A 23395-nucleotide genomic window follows, 5' to 3' on the forward strand; every position below is an offset into this window, starting at 1 on the left:
TCATACTAAAATCATATTTAAGATCCTGTCATACAAAATCACATAAAGATCCTCTGTCATACTAAAATCATATTTAAGATCCTGTCATACAAAATTCATATTAAGATCCTCTATCATACTAAAATCATATGTAAGACACTATCATACAAAATCATATTTAAGATCCCATCATACTAAAATCATATGCAAGATCATCTGTCATACTAAAATCATATGTAAGACCTCATATGTGTCATATTAAAATCATATGACTGATAAAGCTATTTTCGTTGCAATACTTTTGACTATCACATTTTCTTTCTATATCACTATAGAAGCAATTAATGTAAATGGGTGATTATTAATTAATTTTTCAGGTTTCCTGAAATTAAACCTGAGGTAACTCGAGGAGAAATCCGTGAGTTATGGAAGACATTTATTACAAATGTGGACAAGACTCTTGACTACCATGAATTTGTCCGCCATTTTGGTTTCTCGAAGAGATCTGCTGCCTTTCCAAATGCCAAGATTAGTCCCCCAAAACGAGGTGATGCTGATTTCATGATTCGATCCAGGAAACTGAACTGTGCCACAGATATGTTACAAGATAATCTTCGTTCTAAGGTACATTATTTACGATGGCATCTTTAATGTAGTCATGGTTATCATCCAATGAAAAGTTATTCTTCATTCATTTGAAGTGACTTACTATATTATTTGCCTATCCTGCACAACAGTTTCCCCCCTTCCCACTGATTTTAAAAATGAAATCAAAGATATAAAGAACACAAAAGAATGTAATTTCATTTACCAGTTTATAATATCTAACATGGCAGCACCTAACTTTGTCATCATGTTCACAACCTAACATTGTCATCGTGTTCACAAAAGCTGTAAATGTAAACAACCACATAAGACTACTCACTAACCTTCTTAGGTTTCTAGAGAAGTCCATCTTCAGTGAAAACTGTGTTGTCAGATGCATTCATTATTTGCAATATTAAGTTTTAATATTTCGAAAAAGATAAAACAACATTAAAAGGTGTAACTTCATAAATGTTTTTAAAGGTATGTAACACCCAAAGTTATTCATATTTATGGAATTATTCAGAGCTTATGCATTCTATATCACATTTTTGGCAGCCATATTATTAAAGAAACTCCCATTTGTTTAAAACATGAACAAGATGACAGCTTTAGAGGTCCCCTAGTGATGATCGGGATAGAAACTCTAATCTGATGAATGCAATGACCAAGTGTTGTGAATTTTTTTATACACTCGTTACTTTTGGTTTTAAAAAATGGTAAGGGGTACAAACTGTTGGAGGAGTAGGCAAATATTATAATTATCCTTACTGCATGTCTAACTTCAGTATAAATAAATGTACAGGTATTAAACAGTATAAATAGAAGTACACGTATTAAGCTATAAAGATATGTACAGGTATTAAACACTATAAATAGAAGTACAGGTATTAAACAGTATAAATAGAAGTACAGGTATTAAACTATATATGTAGAGGTATTAAACTATCAATATATGTACAGGTAATAAACAGTATAAATAGAAGCACAGGTATTAAACTATATGTACAGGTATTAAACAGTATAAATAGATGTACAGGTATTAAACAGTATAAATAGATGTACAGGTATTACACTATAAATATATGTACAGGTATTACACTATAAATATATGTACAGGTATTAAACAGTATACTTGTAAATAGAAGTACAGGTATTAAACTATAAATATATGTACAGGTATTAAACTATGAATAGAAGTACAGGTATTAAACTATAAATAGATGTACAGGTATTAAACAGTATAAATAGAAGTACAGGTATTAAACAGCACTATATTTTGCTGTTTTTGGCTACATTGTATCCATTTAGACAAGTAACTGGATTACTTCAGAATCTTTAAGAATGTTAGTGACTTTTGTTAATGTTGCAGGATCAGGGCAATCCTTTTAGAGGGATAATGGCAACTTCCAACCTTGTGTAAAAGTTGTGGATTGTTACTCTTTGCAGGATGCATGAAACTTTTATGTATTAGCATAATAATTTCTTCAGGATTTTGTAATTTGATTGAATAAAGTCATTAAGGTTTGGCAACTTGTGTAATTTGTACAGAGAAATGTAATGAAAGTTTTATCATTCCAAGACTGGGCAAAAATGTACATTTTATCTGTGTGTTTTTTTTAGTTTTGTAAGCTTATGTATAATTCTCTAAAGTATAAAAATAATGATGATGACAATGATTCAAAATACTTGCCGATTGTTTTGTTTCTTTCATATAGCAAAGGTTTATAATAAAAACTATGTAACATGCATGCAGTCATAATCATCAGCATCATAATAACAATGCTGTTGAAAGTTTGCAGATTGGTTTTTGATTCTTTTTGATGTTTACGGTTTATAATAAACAGTGAACCCTCCTTTTGTCAAGCCTTTTTAATTAGCTTTAAAGCAGAAATCTTTAACATCAAGTTTTATAATTTGAAACTCTGACCTTGATCTTATTCTAGGGGATAAACAGATGGATGTATGGACATGCATATGGACAAAGTGGTCTATATGTCAAGCTGTACCAAAATGGCTTGATAAAAAATGTGCAAATTGCTGTCATCATCTTTGCCATTATTTTTATCATCATAATGACCTTTTGAGTCAAAATCAGTTGTCATCAAGGGCATGAACTTTTCACCAATGTCCTCCTTCTCCTCATCTCTGTAAAATGCATCTCAGCTTTTCTTTCTATTTCAGATTGACTACATGTGGGAGGACCTAAGAAAAGAGTTTATTGAGTTAGATCCATATGGTACAGGATTTGTCTCCCGGGAAGAATTCCATGACATACTAACAGAACTTTGTGTTCATCTCAGTGACTATGAACTGAACATGCTGACAGACAAGTTTGACATCAAGGGTGATGGAAGGTGAGTAAATGAATGAAATTGAAGCTGCTTTACTGTTGACCCAACTGGCTATAAATCAGCCTTGGATACAGAGAATTGTTATGTACAATTCATTATTAAACATGTATTTAGTAGAAACATTTGTTTAAAGTCCTGATAGTGGAAAAATAACACATTTTGTCATTAATTTGGTATAACTAAATTATTTCTACACTTTAAAGTGAACTAGATATTTGTCTTAGTTTTCAAAGATTTTTTTTCCCTTGTCTTTTTATATGTACTTCTCAAATGACTTTTTTTAATCTGATTGTTTTTGCTTCAGAATTATGCAGATGGATTTGGGGCTGAACGAGTTCACACAACTTTGCTACATCCCTTCCCTTCTGCCCCTGATCTCATTGTAATTGATATGAAGTGTTATTTTGTCTATTTCAGAGTCTCCTACATAGAATTCTTGAAGCCATTTGCCTTGCGTAAACAGACCTGGCGCCATGGCAACAACATGCTGTCTCTGTTGCAGCATCCTCAGCCAGAGCTGCCCATTCCAGATATTGTGGAACCCCCACAGAAAGGCCTGCATGGAATCACTGCCAAACTCAGACAAAAGGTACAACCTTTTAATATTGCCATGTCATTGCACATTATCTGTAATCCAAGTGACTGCTAGCTAATCATATTCATGGCCATGTATATGAATCACATTGTTTTGTTTATCAGAGCCCAAGCTGATTGAATTTAGACACTTAGGTAAATACTCTTAGGTAGACACATAGGAAAAATATTCTGCCCCGATTCTTTGGAATGTTCAGCAAATGTTGTCAGGGTTTCTCTATAAGTGTTCTTTAAATACAATACATAATGGTACTATACAGTGCTGAGCCAAGAATAAATGATAGTAAACAAGATTTAAAGAACATTTATACAACAACAGAGACACCCTGATGGCAGTTGGTGAACATTGCAAAGAATCAGGGCATACTGTCTCTTGCAATAACACCAGAGTACTCGGTACAGAAAATATCACCAGAAAGAGAAATGTAAAGGAAGCTATTGAAAACATGGAGGGGGAGCCAGTGTTGAATCATGATTCTGGATTGGAACTCCCGCCATTGTACAGAAGGACTTTGTCATGTGACCAATATTTAGTTGATTACGTAACTCCAGTCTAGTCATTGTTCCTCTGATGAATGCCTTGTGAAAAGGTCAAAGTTATTCCTCTGATGAAGGCCTTGTGAAAAGGTCAAAGTCATTCCTCTGATGAAGGCCTTGTGAAAAGGTTAAAGTCATTCCTCTGATGAAGGCCTTGTGAAAAGGTCAAAAGCTTTGGAGTAAAAAAAATTATTTTGCTACAGATAGGTATCTATTTTTAGTTTCAAGAACTGCAACTGGCTGTAAGAGGGAAACAATATTCATTCTAGAATGATAATAAATCAGAGCAATAAGACTTCATGTTTTTACAAGGTGTTTTATTCTAAATGTGTTTAAAATGTGAAATTAGTGTACAGATTTTCTTGCATTAAAATGATATCACAATTTAAATGGTATTTACAAGTTGCTGCATGGGACCAGTAACTGCATAATTGTTACCATATATACTCCCTTATAAGTTGAGTCAAACTGCAAACAACAGCAGTCTAGTTCTGCCATAGCATAATGCATCTGCAGATTAGGGTATACGCCGTTTGTTCTACTGATTACTCCAGACAAACTGCACAGTCCCAGATCTATATAGTACTGAGTCTTGCCTTTGCACAAAATTTTTGTTTTCTTGATGATAGCAGAAATAAAATGTTCTTAACATTTTATGCTTATTTTGTCAGTTGCCAACAAAAATACAATACTTAGTGGTATTATACAGAGCTGGGTCAAGACTAAGTGAGTATGCAATAACCTCTTATATGCTGCAATGGGTGCAAACCCTCTAATTCAGAATAAGTGAGTATGCAGTAACCTCTTCTATGCTGTAATGGGTGCAAACCCTCTAATTCAGAATAAGTGAGTATGCAGTAACCTCTTATATGCTGCAATGGGTGCAAACCCTCTAATTCAGAATAAGTGAGTATGCAGTAACCTCTTATATGCTGCAATGGGTGCAAACCCTCTAATTCAGAATAAGTGAGTATGCAGTAACCTCTTATATGCTGCAATGGGTGCAAACCCTCTAATTCAGAATAAGTGAGTATGCAGTAACCTCTTCTATGCTGCAATGGGTGCAAACCCTCTAATTCAGAATAAGTGAGTATGCAGTAACCTCTTCTATGCTGCAATGGGTGCAAACCCTCTAATTCAGAATAAGTGAGTATGCAGTAACCTCTTCTATGCTGCAATTCAGAAAAATTTCATCATATTTAGATTCTGACAGAAAGATGAATTTGTGTAATTCACATGTCTGCAGCACATTGTAAAGGGAACCTATAAACTTCCATGAATGTCAGAACCACATTTAGTTGTAATTTGATAGAAGTACATCAATCTTCATTTTAATTTAAATATTTCATTAAATGTTGCCAAATAATTTTGGCGTAGTTATCTGTATGTAGATGGAGAGTTGTTTTTGGGTTTAATTCCACTTCTCAGCTATACATAGTAGCCAATATAACTGGTGGAGAAAGAACCTAGGAAAACCGAGGTAAGAACCACCAACCCACAATGAACCTACTGACATGCTTTCTCACATACCTGCAGTGGCTGTGCTGGAGTGACTCAAACCCACACAGACAGAGGTGAGATGGCATTGATTGGTAAAAGCAAGCAAGTTAGACCACTTGGCTACCTGGTACCCCTGTTGATAGAGTGAAAGCTGAATTGCTAATTGAATGACACTTGTAATTAACTGCTAATTGCTATATACTAATTACAATAGCATTCAAATACTGTCACTGTAAGATGATAGGGCCTGGTTATTAACACATACTTTATTTTCCAGCTTGCTGGAGACTGGAAGAACCTGAGACGTGCCTTTAGGAAGCTTGATACAAACAATGAGGGTTACCTATCAGTCCCCGAGTTCCGATCTGTGCTTCGACTTGCAAATGTAGTACTAGATGAAGATGAGGTGTATCATGTTCTCAACAGTTTCGACAATGAGATGACGGGGAAAATACCCTATGAGCGTTTTATTGATGAGACATTTAAACCTCAAACTCGACATAGTGTAAGAAAAATATAAATGATTCAGGTCAGGTTTCTATAGGACTTGTCATTTATACTTGCTTACAAGTTGAGTCCACCTTCATAGACTAGGATCTGCTTTTGCATAATGCAGTGGCATATCAGGATCTATGCTGTTTTGTTCTGCTGATAAACTGCATAGACCCAGATCTGCTAGCACATTGCCATATATATTCGCTTATAAGTCAAGTTAAACTGCACAAAATACAGACCCTGATCTGTCATCACATGATGTGTCTGCAGATCAAGGTCTATGTTGTTTATTTTACTGATTACTCCTAACAAAATGCACAGATCCAGGTCTGCCAGTGCATTATGCAATGGCAGATCTTTGTGCAGTCTGCAGTACAACTCATCGTGTAAGCAAGTATATAAAGTATGTGATGGCAGATCTAGGTCTGTGCTGTTGATTCAACTTACAAGTGAGTATATATGCTGTGAAATAACACCCATCATCCATACATTTCATTAGAATTTAATTAATTAATTTGACAGTAATATAACACCATTCATCCATAGATTTCATTAGCAATTAATGTAATAATTTGAAAGTGTTTTTTTTGTTGCCTATGTGTGGCATAAGCTAGCCTGATAGCTGGTGGTGTTTTGTACCTGTGATATTACAGGACACCTGCTCAATAAAGTATGACAGTATTATATTCAGATGGGTAAATAGGGACCGACTGGATCCACAGAATATTGCATAATTGGTAAATTAATTGTGATGCAGAGTTTGCTCTTTGTAAATGTTGATTTAACTTATAGGTCAGTGGTTGTTTAATATCCCTCTTTCTTCCAAATATACAAATAAAGAAATGCTATTAATTTCTTTGACTTGTAATATAATTCTAGTTGGATACTACTTGAGGTGGTCTTGGTTCTTTCAAAATTAGACTTATCACATGGCTACTGTGTTACTTAGGTTAATATACCCACATCATAATTTCTTATAACACATGTATGAACACTTCACGACTTCAAAAACTATGTCATAACATAATGTGATGGATAATGACCCAGGCATCCAAATGTATTTCAAAGTCATTTCAGTATACAATTCGGCAGTTTGGTCAAATAAAATCAGTATTTTCATCATATAATAAATTAGGTATCATATTTGTGCTCATTTCAAATGAAATTTATGAAAATCATTGCATAACTTAAACCTGTTGCATACCAAGGCTTGCAAATGATAGATATTATTAGACTTGCTTCATAAATTTAATTTGAAATGAACACTCATGCAAGATCTATTTACAAAGCTGAGTTGGTCATGGACACTGAATTCATTTACCTGTGGTTTTCGGTATACCATAACTACTTGAATACAAGTCAAATCCAACTGCAATATTGCACGACCATGTAATCAATCCTACCATCTCTTATTGGGTTTACCCAAACAATAATGAGCCAGTCTGTGCACAGATATTTCACTAAGAAGGCAAGTCCTATTACAAAATACTTTTTTACAAACAAGAAGACTAAATAATGCAAAAGTTTGTAAAGCTGGCCAAAGGATTCAGGCTACAAACTGGCTTTTAAATCCAATTTTCCAATGCAGTATTAAAAATTAACCTTTCCATAATACAAACTTGAAATAGAAAACTGGCCTTGAAATGTGCATATACCTATCTCTTTGAAATGTGTGTATACCTATCTGAAAGATACATGATAAGATTTTTCTTACCTGTACATGTTTATTTTAATTAAGCACATGAAAACTTATTGCAAAAGTGTATTGAATGATTAAGGAAACACTATTTCATTGTAACTGTCAATTGTCATGACACTGTAGTATGCATAATAGTGTCAGATACATTTCTTTTTATCTCATGAAATTGTAAAATAGTATTATATTTAATTTTATACAATGAAACTTGTTTAAGTAAAAGTGCTTGTGCAAAAATTAGATGCAGAACAATGAATTACAAATATCTTTTTTATTTAAAAAGGAGAATAAATAGTTTTTTTGAAACAAAGCAAGTGGCTCAAGAACTTTAACAATCTATATATCGAGCTTTATAACAAACCTTTATAATCAGATGGACAAAAAAGTGGTGAATTAATTAGAAGAAACAAAAATGACCCAGATTTGTGTGTGTGTTTGTGTGATTTGGATTTTTAATGTGGCTTTAAAAATGTTTCAGTCATATCGCTACAATGTCTACAGTGTGACAGTTTATAGTGATATCTAGCACTGGGGCATCATGCTGCAGACAGGTAGCATGATGTCCCACCCAGTCACATTATCCTGACACCACGCCGACCAGGCCTAACATTAACCTCTTAATGCTGAGCACCTAGCGAGGCAGCTGTTTGTACCATTTTTATAAGTCTTTGGTATTTCTTGGCCAAGGTCCGAACAAGCAACCTCATGCATCCAAGGGTGGACGCTCTAACCACTGGGCCACCAGAAAGTTCCCCAGATCTGAAATTTATATTCATTATAACATTATGACATACTGCAGATATCTCGTATTTTTGTATACAGAACTCTGGTTGAGCTATGAAGAAACAAAATCCCCGAAACTTTCAGTCAGACAATATTAATTTGTAAATTTTGACCTTTCATGCTATATTAAGGTATTAGAATTCGCCAATTTTGTCTTCTAATATTATTTAAGATATTATTTTGTTCTTTCATACTATTTTAAGATATGAATTCAACAAATTTTGTCCTTTCATACTATTTTATGATTCTCATCAGGTTCTTGGGCAGAAGCACATTATATATGATAACAGACCTTACAATCAAAGGTGGTATATTGATGCTACAATCAAAACATACAAAAATGGAGTAGAAACATGATTATTTGATAAGAAGAATTTTGCTACTTCAGAAATAATCATAAACAGATTTCACTGTATATTCAGCTTTATTTTCTTTTCAATACAAAAATTATTTATTGTGAAATTTGTTGACAGTATTTCAATAATGAAGAAAATAATATCCATATTTTTTATTGTATTTTATATAGAATATCCTTTATTTACATTGTAAATATGTATACAACAGTATCTGTGATTTGATTTGTCCTTTTAACTGGTATTGCATAATATAAGATATTGTAAAACTGTGTGTTGTTTGTTGCACATTTTATTGCTTCTGATAACTTTAAAATCAGTTATTGCTTTTGTCTTGGTTTCATACATTGGATTCAACATTTTACATTCTTCCACACAAAACATTTACCTGATCCAGTCAATTGTTTCTGTGCTCAACATTAGTGTCCTATAAAAGTATATGTCAGGGTAATTGTTCAGTAATAAAAAAAAATAGAAAATGTGAGAAGTATATTTACTTTAGTTTTATACTTGCGTTATTATATTTGTATAATCTTAATTTAGGCTTATTCATCCTCATTAACTCATCCTAAACTGACTTCATAACTGACAGTTTTTTTTTATCTGACTGAAAATAAAGTTATTGCCCCATCCTCTCCATTTCTACCACCAAATGTGCCAAAAATGTACCATCCTGACATAGTATCCTTCATGAATATCCACATGGTTGGTACACTATACCAAGTACTATGCTGACAATATTTCTCTTCAGTATCCACTTGGCTGGTACACTATACCAAGTACTATGCTGACAGTATTTCTTTTGAGTATCCACATGGCTGGTACACTATACCAAGTACTATGCTGACAGTATTTCTCTTGAGTATTATTTCTCTTGAGTATCCAGCTAATGCTAAAAGTGTTGTGGTAAAAAGAAAATGCTCGACTTTGATGGTGGACAGTGTGTCTGTCCCATTAGTCAGTGGACTCTCCAGAGGTAGGGCCTCATAAGAAAGGAAGCCCACCATATTGTTATCAGGAAATTACAAAAAAGGGAAGACAATTATCATCAGTTCAATTTTTTATCTATAATGGTAGGATCTTTTCTCCTATCAGCTTCTGACATAAATGCAACTGTACTGTTATTTCTTTATAATAAATATCATTAAGTTTGGTTGTAATGGATAATTCCACTCTATTCAAGCTGGCAACCTTTGTAATTGTTTGTGCTAGTAATTCTATCATTACTAAAGTCAACAGGGTACTGATAATTTTAATAATCACTTAGGAGCACAACCTACTGCTTACAAGTTTCTTATAGGCTAACAGAATGTTCAAAATTATTGACATTAATATGTCATCCACCGTAATTACTATTTTGTTACATCTATTTTTTTAAAAATGTTGTCTTCCCTCCATGATGAATTTGCATGGGAACAGACCAATTCTAAATTAAATATAAATTGAATTTCTATTGGCATAAAATATATCTTGTAGAGAACATGTTCATCATTCATGTCTTAAAACACAAGATTCTCTTTGCACATACAACTCTTTGTTGTTTTTTTTATTATCTTGTGAAGTGCTAGAGTACATACTGATATTTATTTGATAAATACTGATCCAGATCTGTGATATATCTGATTTTCTTTGCACTGATGGTAGTTTGAAGTTTGATCAATTTGTAAGTTCATTCAGTTTTTTGTTTTAGAACAATGATGCTATAAACAGCTATAAAACTAACAATAACTTCTTCCTGTTTTAAAAAAATAAATAAATGTCTGTACAACAGTGTTGTTTGTATTTTTCTTTATTTCCAGTTATCATTTTCATTAACGGTCATTATTTTTCACTACTATTATTTTAATCCAGAATACTGCTACAACAGTGCTTAGAGTAAAATATGTGAAAAAGAAACACTCAAAATAACAATTATAGGAGATTTAGAAAGTAATAAAGTAAAACTGAATACATGTCCATAGAACATGGATGCCATGACTTTCCCCTCATTTCAATGAGTAGTGCAAGAAGAAAAGAACAATAACTCGAGAAAAATGTTTGTATGAACATCCAAAAATAAAATGGGAAGGGGCATAACTCTACACAATTTTTGGAACATGACAAAACTTTTTCACATTTGCCAAGTTTCGAAGTAATTCATCAAACCATACGACTAGTAGCACACAATAATTATTACAGTATATGATAACATAACAGAATGATAATAACAATATACGCAATCTGAGATCATGTTAATAATGTCTGCTAAGTTTCAGAGTCATTCATGCAAATATGTCGCAGTATATCTAGTCAGAACCCAAAAGGGGCATAACACTGGAAAATAAATTTGAGCATGACAACAAAGCGATATGTGTATGCTGATCTCAAGAAAATAGCATCATCCAAATTTAAACACAGTCCATGAAAGCAGATGTTTACAAAAGAATTTTATGACACGGACAACTCTCTTCCTATAGGTCTCTGCCATGTTTGTGTCATCTAAATCCTGAAAAACTAATGGAGGTCATGGTTTTGGACTTTGTCCACTGGTTATCATGAATCATGTTAAGCTGAATTCTACTACCTGCACTAGCTTTAGAGAAATATAAAGGGAGGGGGCATTGATCACACAATGAATTACTGAAGTGATACTTTAATTTGGGAAATGATACGCAAATAAGTTCTACTTTGATACTGCTTCCTTTTTTAATGGTTTTAAGAAAAATAATTTTGGCAAAAAAATAATTTCTATGCATGAAAGGTAATGTCCTTTCCATCGTTTAGTTCAGTCATGAAATTCAGAAAAAGACAATTTTCAGAATATTAAAGAGAGCAGATTTTCTTTCTGATCTAAATACTGGATGTATTTCATCATGTGGTGCAAAACACTGCATTTTAATAAGTGGCAAAATGCTACAAGTTCAAATATATCAGTTTTTGTATCACAAGATGAAACATATCTGGTATTTGTGCAACAAAAGAACTATTTTGTTTAATTATGTATCAATCTTAGAATATGAAACTCTCTATTCAGCCTCCATCCCTTTTGAAACTTCATTTCAATTTCAATTGTATTTATAGGCTGATCATACAAAAATATCAGTGATTAATAGGATGACCTAATCTGTTGTAATAAACTACTTTTTTGATACTTTGTACACTATTATTTTCTATGCAACCACAAAACCAGTCCAAATGAGCAAAGCATAAGATTTTAACAGTGCTGACTGGGTAGTATTGGGTAAATAACTTTGATGAAAAGCATATGGTGGAAAGTCAAATATCTACAAAAAATAATTTCCATGCTTGAAAGGTAATGCAGTTTCAATTTATTTACCTAGCTCACAAAATATTTTCATACATGAAAATATAAGGATATAATTTTAATAAATAAAATTAGAAGAAGGAAAAAATAAAACAGAACAAATTTTCACCAATAATTTTCTATATTTCAAAATCAAGTGTATAATAAAATCCAGTTTTCACCAAAAATAAAGGCAGTGATAAAAAAACTAAGTGAAGCTGTACAAAAACATTTTTAATAGCTACTATTCAGCACAGCATTTTTGCAAAACAAAGATATAGTCTATGTGTTCATGTGAAAACAAACTATGTGTTTCTACATCCCTTACAAAATGAAATGAATAAAAATCATCCGAAAATGACTGCATGCACAGAATTGACTTAAAAATGTGTTATCTGATGTTACCTTTACATACCTAGGGTTGTCATATCACTGAATTCAAATATTAGTGACCTACATTTTCCCATTACATTTTCTGATGGAATGACATAGGAAGTAATTGATGTTTTATATTTCATATATGGTATAAACTGTTTGCAGAAACTGTAACAAAAACAATCATATTCTCAAACCTCTCTAGAGCAAAAGTGGTACAAGGTGACAGTGAGACTGCGAAGGTGACATATTACAAATATACTCTGAACTTCATAAAATGTAACTTAATCATAATAATAATAGCAGTAGTAATAGTATCATCATTTATGTCCATACGGCATCACTCAGAGACAAATTCTGGAGCATCGGTGGCATAGGGATAAAGTATGTCATCATATAATATTACAATCATAACATGAATCAAGTCAGGAATTACTAAAATAGGAAAAGCAGAAAGAAAACTTACTGAAAGGTGTCCTACTTCTACATCATTTAAACCCATCCATGGCCCCAAAAATCAAAACTTTTACAGAAAAGGTGTCCTATATATTGGCCCCACCCAGGGACATGTGTCTTGTTTATAATTATTTACCCCATAGTTACATTCATGGCCAGGTGTGACACTGACCTAAAGGTGAGTGTTCCATATCATATTTCAAATATGAATTTCAAATGAACTGGTTAAGGGGCTTCAGAAATAATGTAAGTAATGAAAAAAGCTTGTACCAAAATGGGTACACGTTATAATTCCTGATCCAATGGCCCAACCCTGACGTAGAACAAATGGCAAGTGTGTTTGTGAGAGAAGGGGAGTATGTGATAATATATTCCAAATATGAAGTGAACTGGGAAAGATGCTCAGCTACAAGTGTTGGGAAAAACGTAACCCACAAGCAGACACCTATATGCAAGGCGCATAATAATATCTTTAGATTTGCTCTGTACTGACTTTAGTGGTGCTGAAGAAATACAGAGACCTGGTTAGGGATAATATTTATGCAACCTTTCAAGTCAGCAGTAGTAGCTTTCAGAACATGATACCAATGGGACCCCAAAGTTATATTCAAATATATGTACTGGGATAAAAAATAAAAGTATGTATTATATTAGAGTGCTAAAGGAACTTTGTTAAGTGGATCAAAATATAGTACCACAGAATGCAATATGAGAGTGTGTTCCTGAGAGAGAGAGAGAGAGAGAGAGAGAGAGAGGAGAGAGCAAGACAAAACAAAACATGACTAAAACTCACCAATGGTAATACATTTTTTAAACATAAGCGGTATGTCATATATACTTTAGGTCAGTAAAATATATTAAAATAGTTACAAACGTAAAGAATGATATGTAATTTTCATCTAAGAAAATATAAAAATAATACTCTAAAGATCATATCAAAATGATATATAGAAAGTATATATTCAACAAATTAATCATAAGACATTTTTAAAGTTTGATCTAACATAAAAAATCACATGCTCAGAACACTGGTTTAATGGATCTTGGAAAAGCTAAAGGTCATGGGATAATTTGTCTTTAAGACAGGAAGGGGCTGCATTGATAAGAATAATGTCATGCATCTTTAGGGTGAGAGACAGTTAATTGCTATTCAACAGCTAGCCCCTTCTGGGAGTTTTTAACTTTGGATTAATTTTATTACTTTCTTATTTTCTTATATCATATCTTCTACCATTATTGAAGTTTTGAACTGTTTATAGTAAGACAAGTTTTACAAAATATTACTCAACTATTATTGAGATATGTCACATGATTTCCCATCATAAAATCTGAAATAAAAATGTTTTGTCTATAACCTATTTTACTGAAAGACCCATGTGGATGAAGGAAAAAATAACATGAAATTGCTGTTTACTGTAAATGACTAGTCAAGACTTGACACTAACTGATTATGACAAAACCTGCCAATGATTGGTCAGGATTTGTCAATGACTGATCAGGAGAGAACTTCCAAACAAATGGTCAAAACTTGCCAATCATTAGTCAGGACTTGCCAATAATTGCTCAGGTCTTCCCACATTTTCTTGAAATTTGAGAGCACAAAACTCAAGGTCAAGTTCAAAACCTCCAAATCAGATGACACATTTTTAAAAATGATAATTAAATTTTGCATGCAGTTTTGTGCTAAAAACTATTAAAGAGTGGCAAGAATTTGTATCAAATAAAAGATCAGACTCTTGATGTGTGTAAGATTAATATAAGGATACTGATGAGTATCAGATACAAGATTGGATTATTGATGTGTATCAGATACAAAATTAGACTATTAATGTGTATCAGATACAAGATGAGATTATTAATGTGTATCAGATATGATATTAGATTATTGATGTGTATCAGATACAAGATCAGATTATTAATGTGTATCAGATACAATATTAGACTATTAATGTGTATCAGATACAAGATTAGATTATTGATGTGTATCAGATACAGATACAAGATTAGATTATTGATGTGTATCAGATACAAGATTGGATTATTAATGTGTATCAGATACAAGATTAGATTATTGATGTGTATCAGATACAAGATTAGATTATTAATGTGTCTCAGATACAAGATTAGATTATTGCTGTGTATCAGATACAAGACTGGATTATTAATGTGTATCAGATACAAGATTAGATTATTGATGTGTATCAGACACAAGATTAGATTATTAATGTGTATCAGATACAAGATTAGATTATTGATGTGTATCAGATACAAGATTGGATTACTGATGTGTATCAGATACAATATTAGACTATTAATGTATATCAGATACAGTATTAGAATATTAATGTGTATCAGATACAATATTAGACTACTGATGTGAATCAGATACAATATTAGACTATTAATGTATATCAGATACAATATTAGACTATTAATCTGTATCAGATACAATATTAGACTATTGATGTGTATAAGATTAATATAAGGCTACTGATGTGTATCAGATACAATATTAGACTACTGATGTGTATCAGATACAATATTAGACTACTGATGTGTATTAGATAAAAGATTAGACTATTGATGTGTATCAGATAAAAGATTAGACTACTGATGTGTATCAGATACAATATTAGACTACTGATGTGTATTTGATACTAGACTATTGATATGTATTAGATACAAGATTAGACTACAGATGTGTATCAGATAACAGCAAAGAATGTACTGATTTGTATCAGAAATTAAATTAGATTGTACTGATATGTGTCAGATGAGATCTGACTGTGGACTGTTCCATTAAAACATACATGGTACCCAGGGAAGGCAGTTCAAAAAAATATTTGCCAGGGTACTAAGATTTCACAGAGTTCTTATTGTATGATAAGAAAATTCTATACTGCATCTATGGGTGAGTACCCCACTTTAAAAGTGCCTTCCCTGGGTCCCATGTATGTTTTAATGGTACAGCCTTGTACTGATATGTGTCAGATTTGAGACTGATTTGTATCAGATATATGAGACTATACTGTATTTAACATTTGAAAAAAATATCCTTTGTTAGATGTGACTAGCATGTATACTGATGTATACATGTTATGTATGTATGTATGTATGTATGTATGTATGTATGTATGTATGTGTGTGTGTGTATGTGTTCATATGTATGTCTGTATGTGTGTATGTATGTATGTATGTCTGTATGTATGTATGTGCATGTGTATGTATGTATGTATGTCTGTGTGTGTATGTAAGCATGTCTGTATGTATGTGTGTGTATGTGTATGTATGTGTGTGTGTGCATGTGTGTGGACATATGTATGTAGTTAATTATTTAGTTAATGTGAATACATGCATATTGGTATGTGCTTACTCCAAGCTTGATAAATTTTGCAATGAAACTATGACAGCATTTGTAAAGAAATAATCCCATCATAAGTATACAAACTGTATAAAGTGAAAAGCTGCAATGCTATACATGTGAGTGTCTGACATAAACAGAACCTTTATCTGTAGGTATATGACCTTTGATATGTAAGAAAACAAGCATGCATAATAATGAAATACACCAACAAGCGCAAATAGTAACAAGTTATAATGTAAAATTGGAACATGATGGGCAAAGAAGTCATATAACAGAATAACAATTAAATATATATATATATATATATAAGCTGGGACGGATAAGAAAGCATTTTACTTTCATATACCATACAATACAAAAATGTAACATTTAATATGTAATAAAAATCATGCATACATGCATACAAACCATGCCTTTATATATCAACTGCTGGGGAATGTACACTAAAAAAAAGGAATGTTGATTGAAGAACACATGCCTAACTAATAGCATAGGAAAAAACACAAACTTCAAGAATCACCATCAACAGTATTGCTGTGCTACTACTGGTTGAGAAGCATCATGAAATGCAGGCAATTTCAATCAAAACACAATAGCAGTAGCAACAAAACATGAAAAGCTACGTCTACTTGCATCACTGGAAAGACTTAGGGCATATCATTGATACTTTAAAAATTATATATGCATGTGAGTCTCACTTTCAGAGATGCAATAAAGGTGAAGACATGCATAATTCTAAGATGTTGAACTAATGGAAACTACACACACATTAATCCTGCAGTGTGTCTGTATAAGATGGGCCTCATGAAAAGGCACACACACATTAATCCTGCAATGTGTCTGTATAAGATGGGCCTCATGAAAAGGCACACACACATTAATCCTGCAGTGTGTCTGTATAAGATGGGCCTTCTGAAAAGCCACACACACATTAATCCTGCAGTGTGTCTGTATAAGATGGGCCTTATGAAAAGCCACACACACATTAATCCTGCAGTGTCTGTATAAAATGGGCCTTCTGAAAAGTCACACACACATTAATCCTGCAGTGTGTCTGTGTAAGATGGGCCTCATGAAAAGCCACACACACATTAATCCTGCAGTGTGTCTGTATAAGATGGGCCTTATGAAAAGCCACACACACATTAATCCTGCAGTGTCTGTATAAAATGGGCCTTCTGAAAAGCCACACACACATTAATCCTGCAGTGTGTCTGTATAAGATGGGCCTTATGAAAAGCCACACACACATTAATCCTGCAGTGTGTCTGTATAAGATGGGCCTCATGAAAAGGCACACACACATTAATCCTGCAGTGTGTCTGTATAAGATGGGCCTTATGAAAAGCCACACACACATTAATCCTGCAGTGTCTGTATAAAATGGGCCTTCTGAAAAGCCACACACACATTAATCCTGCAGTGTGTCTGTATAAGATGGGCCTTATGAAAAGCCACACACACATTAATCCTGCAGTGTGTCTGTACAAGATGGGCCTCATGAAAAGGCATACACACATTAATCCTGCAGTGTGTCTGTATAAGATGGGCCTTATGAAATGCCACACACACATTAATCCTGCAGTGTGTCTGTATAAGATGGGCCTTATGAAAAGCCACACACACATTAATCCTGCAGTGTGTCTGTATAAAATGGGCCTTCTGAAAAGCCACAGACACATTAATCCTGCAGCGTGTCTATGTTAGACGGGCCATTTGGATCTGTACTAAGAAATGTGTGTGTGTGATTAGGATTTTTAATGTAGCTTTAACAAGTTTTCTGTCATATTGCTACTATGTCTGCAGTGAAGCAGTTTATAGTGATGTCTACCACTGGGGCATTATGCCGCAGACATGTAGCATGGTGTCCCACCCAGTCACATTATCCTGACACCAGGCTGACCAGTCCTAACACTAACCTTTTAATGCTGAGCACCTAGTGAGGCATCTGTTAGTACCATTTTTGTAAGTCTTTAGTATGACTTGGCTGGGGTTTGAACCCATGATCTCCCACTTCCAAGGGAGATGCTCTAACCACTAGGCCACCGGAGCAGTCCACTAAGAAATGTAGCTCATGATCAAAGAAATTCCATGTTACACTGAGCATAGATCAAAGAAATCCCATGTTACACTGAGCATAGATCAAAGAAATCCCATGTTACACTGAGCATAGATCAAAGAAATCCCATGTTACACTGAGCATAGATCAAAGAAATCCCATATTACACTGAGCATAACCATCTCAGATATCTTAAAACAGCAGGAATCAATCCCTTTAATACACAAATAAAGTCAAATAATAAATTCCAAATTTATGAGAAAAATCACCTCCATATTCTTTTGTGCTCTGTATCATTTGCTCAACAGCAACTGTCACAAAGAGTATTACAACCTAATGTAGAAATACAAGTCTGAAGGTTTAACTGTATGCCTCAAAATACTTCTATTTAATACAACTTAATATAAATCAATCTGTTGGTGACATGGTTACAAAATATATCTTAAGTCTGGTTACAAAATACCTCTGCCAACACTGACTCAAGTTTTAAGTTTAATAAAATTGCATTATGTCAAGCCAATGATGATGTTAGCTTTCTTGCTGACCAATAATGCAAGATTTAACCCTAAAAAATGTCAGAATAGACACAGTTTTCTACACCAGTACTAATGCATTAAATAAATTAAATATAAATAAAATACATGAACACACACTAATCAAAAGCTATTTTTCTGGAACTTATATATACTGCAATGTAGATGCATATTTCTTAAAGCAACCACAAGTAAAATCAAGTCTAGCCCTGTATTTTTAAAATGTCTTTGAGCAAGAAATTCAAGCTGAAATGAAAAGTCAAATTTGTGTCATTCTGTACTTTAAATTTTATTAAGGATAAAAATATAAATTTGTCAGGGCCATCAAAATAATGGTTTCTCCACCAAATGACCAAGATCCACATTCTGTAGGTATCATCTATGACTTTACTGTTTGTTGTTAAGTTTGAATCTTGCACAAAGAAATTTCAGAGACTATGGCCTGGTCTCTGTGTCATACTAATCACTGGCAATAATAACAGGAGAATTAAGATTTATCATAAGGATTATCTCCATCTTCAAACTATGCATTTAAGAATAATGTCAGAATCATTTGGAAAGACAAACTTGTCAGATCAGATCCAACTTGACAGCTACAGTCCTCAGCTGTAGAGTCTGGTGTCTCTCGGCCTTCTAATTTTTTGTGTTCACCATCAAATGAAAAACAAGAGGCCCCAAAAATATCACTCACCTGTGTTAGGTAACTAAACAGCTGACAACATCAATAAGTAGACTTATATAGTAAGAATAAACCTGATACAAAATATCACACAAACTTTACATCACATCAATTTTACTTATTTTGGTAAAGACTCTGAAGATAACGGCATAATTAACATGTAAAATCTGTTGCTCATAATCTATGTCATCAAGGATCTTGATGAGATAAACACGTTTAATTAAAATTCCATGAAAATTGTAACTTTATGATCAAAACTGGTAGCAAGTTCAGCCTATCTGATGCAAGATGATCTATTATGTGCAAATCATACTTAGTATGGAACAAGTCTAAGAAAATGATGATATAGCTTATCATTAAGATGGATCATGTAGAAATTCCATCTTCAGACTGCAAACAAGCTCAGCTAATCTGATACAAGATTATCTCATAAAAGTACATAGATTTTGCTCATAATCAAACTGATGATAAACGACTACCTAACAAGTGTGAATGCAACCTAATCAGAAAAATAGTTGCTAGAATGTTGACAAGATCCTCCAATCAGGTGCAAGACCAAATCATTTTTATGCACAGATCTGAATCAAAATCATACTTGTACAAGATCTTGATGATATAAGCCTATTCACCAAGTCTCAAAAATACAAGATCTTGATGAAATAAGCCTATTCACCAAGTATCAAAAATACAAGATCCTGATGATATAAGCCTATTCACCAAGTATCAAAAATACATGATCTTGATGATACAAGCCTACTCACCAAGTATCAAAAATACAAGATCTTGATGATATAAGCCTATTCACCAAGTATAAAAAATACAAGATCTTGATGATATAAGCCTATTCACCAAGTATCAAATATTGAAGATCTTGATGATATAAGCCTATTCACCAAGTATCAAAAATACAAATTTTGATGATACAAGCCTATTCACCAAGTATCAAATATTGAAGATCTTGATGATATAAGCCTACTCACCAAGTATCAAAAATACAAGATCTTGATGATATAAGCCTATTCACCAAGTATCAAAAATACAAGATCCTGATGATATAAGCCTATTCACCAAGTATCAAAAATACAAGATCTTGATGATATAAGCCTATTCACCAAGTATCAAAGATACAAGATCCTGATGATATAAACCTATTCACCAAGTATCAAAAATACAAGATCTTGATGATATAAGCCTATTCACCAAGTATCAAAAATACAAGATCTTGATGAAATAAGCCTATTCACCAAGTATCAAAAATACAAGATCTTGATGATATAGGCCTATACACCAAGTATAAAAAATACAAGATCTTGATGATATAAGCCTATTCATCAAGTATCAAAAATACAAGATCTGGATGATATAAGCCTATTCACCAAGTATCAAAAATACAAGATCTGGATGAAATAAGCCTATTCACCAAGTATCAAAAACACAAGATCTTGATGATATAAGCCTATTCACCAAGTATCAAAAATACAAGATCTTGATGATATAAGCCTATTCACCAAGTATCAAAAATACAAGATCTGGATGAAATAAGCCTATTCACCAAGTATCAAAACTACAAGATCTTGATGATATAAGCCTATACACCAAGTATCAAAAATACAAGATCCTGATGATAGAAGCCTATTCACCAAGTATATAAAATACAAGATCCTGATGATATAAGCCTATTCACCAAGTATCAAAAATACAAGATATTGATGATATAAGCCTATTCACCAAATATCAAATATACAGTATCTAGAGTGGTAATAAATTCAGCAATCAAATTCAAGATCTACTCATTAATATGAATGGCGTTCACTCATTATCCAAACTGTGTGAGATCCTGATCATATAAATCCAAATTACTAGTATGATTAACATCTGGCTCCCAGCATAGTAACAAGCTCAGCCAATCAGATGCAAGATAATCTCATTAATATGCACGAAGCTCACTCATTAGTAAAGCCATCTGTGAAACTGATTATATAAGGCCATATTGCTTATTTTAAAAAAAAATATTAGCTCCCTAATAAGCTGATAATTGTAAATCTAATTATCACTGAACCATCAACAACAAAGCCATTAAATCTTCTTTGTCCAGCAAATATGAATGCTTTGGAAATACAGTGTTTCCTAAGTTAGTGTGAGTGAATTAGTGAAAAATTATTTAGATTCAAATGGATCTAGCGGCATAGTTTTAGAAATGATGCATCTTTGTGCACATTTCTGAAGGAATTACAATTACGGATACAATGTGATTGACTGGTATTTTTTTGCTTCTTATCATTTGCACATCCAAAAGAATAATTAACAAAGTAGTGCATAATATTATGGACAATACAGTTCACTGATTTCAAAAGATTTATCATAAATATATTTAGCCACCTATAATTATCACGTGTCAGTAACCGCAGTCATGTCCAGTTCCCCTGACACATAGCTGGCATCCATCATCAGCTGACCTTGTGGCCATACAGTTATCAGGATTGTGGGTTCAGAAAAACGAAACTCTCTTGGATACACTGGAATCTCCTGGAATTTGGACAATGCAAAATGTATTGATTTTCATGTAAGAAATGGAAAAACTCTTTGTCAAAAGTGGAATGAAAAATATATAAACAGGTATGTTATGCAGATATTAACAAATATAGTATGTAGTACTATAAATACATAAGGAAATTATCTCAAACTTTAGATTGGGTTGATTTTACCTATTTTACTATAGCTTGATAAACTTCTACCTAAAAATAAAGACATAATAATATTCAGTCACTTGCTCATAAATTAAACTTATAATAATACATACACACACACACACACACATGTTTACATTTATTTTGAAGACTTAACTTTCTGCAAGTTTTTGTGCAATTCTTCAGTTTTGCTTCTTTAAAACTTTACTTTTAACTGGCACTATATAGCCATTATTGTGCTGAGGTGCTATTAAACACAAATACATACATACATACACTGATGCAACATAGGGTCAGAAATACATTGGTAAGAAGCTCAGCCGGTGATATGATAGATCACATCATTAATATGTATAAATCCTGCTCATAATAAAACACAGTATTCATCTTGATGATAAAAGCCAATTTACCAAGTCTGATAAAAAATATGACCTAAATTAAAACTGCAAGTGTTGAAAGACTCATCCAATCAGATGCAAAATCACCTTATTAATATGCATTTATCTTGCTAAAAATTGTAAGCATCTACGATCTTGATGATTTAAGCCTATTTACCAAGTTTAATCAAAACTGGATTAGAAATATGTTCTTTCCATTGAAATTAATACCGTTCCACCAACTGTTGGTCAGTGACTTTGCTGACAGATCATTAAAAGCCCCACCAAGACTAACCTGTTATAGGAGTGAAAATTAATGCTTGAATCTCAATACTGAATTCAACTTAGATCTTGATGAGATAAGCATGTGTTCCACGAAAGATCAAAATAGGATTAGAAATGAATGCCTCCAGATGGGACTATATTCCAGCTTAACTGAATCTGGATCAGAAATATGGAATTTGTAAAGCAACATTTTTATGCAATTTAGTTAAATATGAAGCAGTTATTACCAGGAAAACATTATTATGTTGGTAATCCATCTTTCATATGCATGCCATCCAGTATATTGAAAAGTGTTTCACCGAATATTATTTTATTTCCATACCATGGTTCCATACAATGTAAAACTAACTTTCTGAACTAAAAATAATTATAGCTGTAAAACAACACAAAAATGTATGGTTTTAGTTAAAACCCTATCCAA

At 32.9% G+C, this 23395-nt stretch overlaps 2 protein-coding genes across 4 annotated transcripts in view; one reads left to right on the plus strand and one right to left on the minus strand.

Annotated features, from left to right (window-relative positions):
• LOC149802711 (EF-hand calcium-binding domain-containing protein 6-like) overlaps nucleotides 1–10648 on the plus strand; it is a 48000-nt gene extending 37352 nt beyond the window's left edge. For all 3 annotated transcript variants that reach the window (XM_089952119.1, XM_089952121.1, XM_089952120.1), the window contains 4 exons: nucleotides 357–603; nucleotides 2749–2921; nucleotides 3336–3507; nucleotides 5827–10648. In XM_089952119.1, the coding sequence (XP_089808245.1) occupies nucleotides 357–603; nucleotides 2749–2921; nucleotides 3336–3507; nucleotides 5827–6069 (835 nt within the window). In that variant the 3' untranslated portion in view covers nucleotides 6070–10648. The remainder of the gene's footprint in view (nucleotides 1–356; nucleotides 604–2748; nucleotides 2922–3335; nucleotides 3508–5826) is intronic.
• A 10340-nt stretch (nucleotides 10649–20988) lies between these two features.
• LOC149802712 (suppressor of fused homolog) overlaps nucleotides 20989–23395 on the minus strand; it is a 31592-nt gene continuing 29185 nt past the window's right edge. Inside the window, exon 10 of the mRNA XM_089951299.1 lies at nucleotides 20989–22151. Coding sequence (XP_089807425.1) covers nucleotides 22014–22151 — 138 coding nt within the window. The 3' untranslated portion in view covers nucleotides 20989–22013. The remainder of the gene's footprint in view (nucleotides 22152–23395) is intronic.

Source organism: Sinohyriopsis cumingii, chromosome 3, assembly GCF_028554795.1.
Source record: "Sinohyriopsis cumingii isolate HCF-2022 chromosome 3, ASM2855479v2, whole genome shotgun sequence".
Classification (NCBI taxonomy): Eukaryota; Metazoa; Mollusca; class Bivalvia; order Unionida; family Unionidae; genus Sinohyriopsis; species Sinohyriopsis cumingii.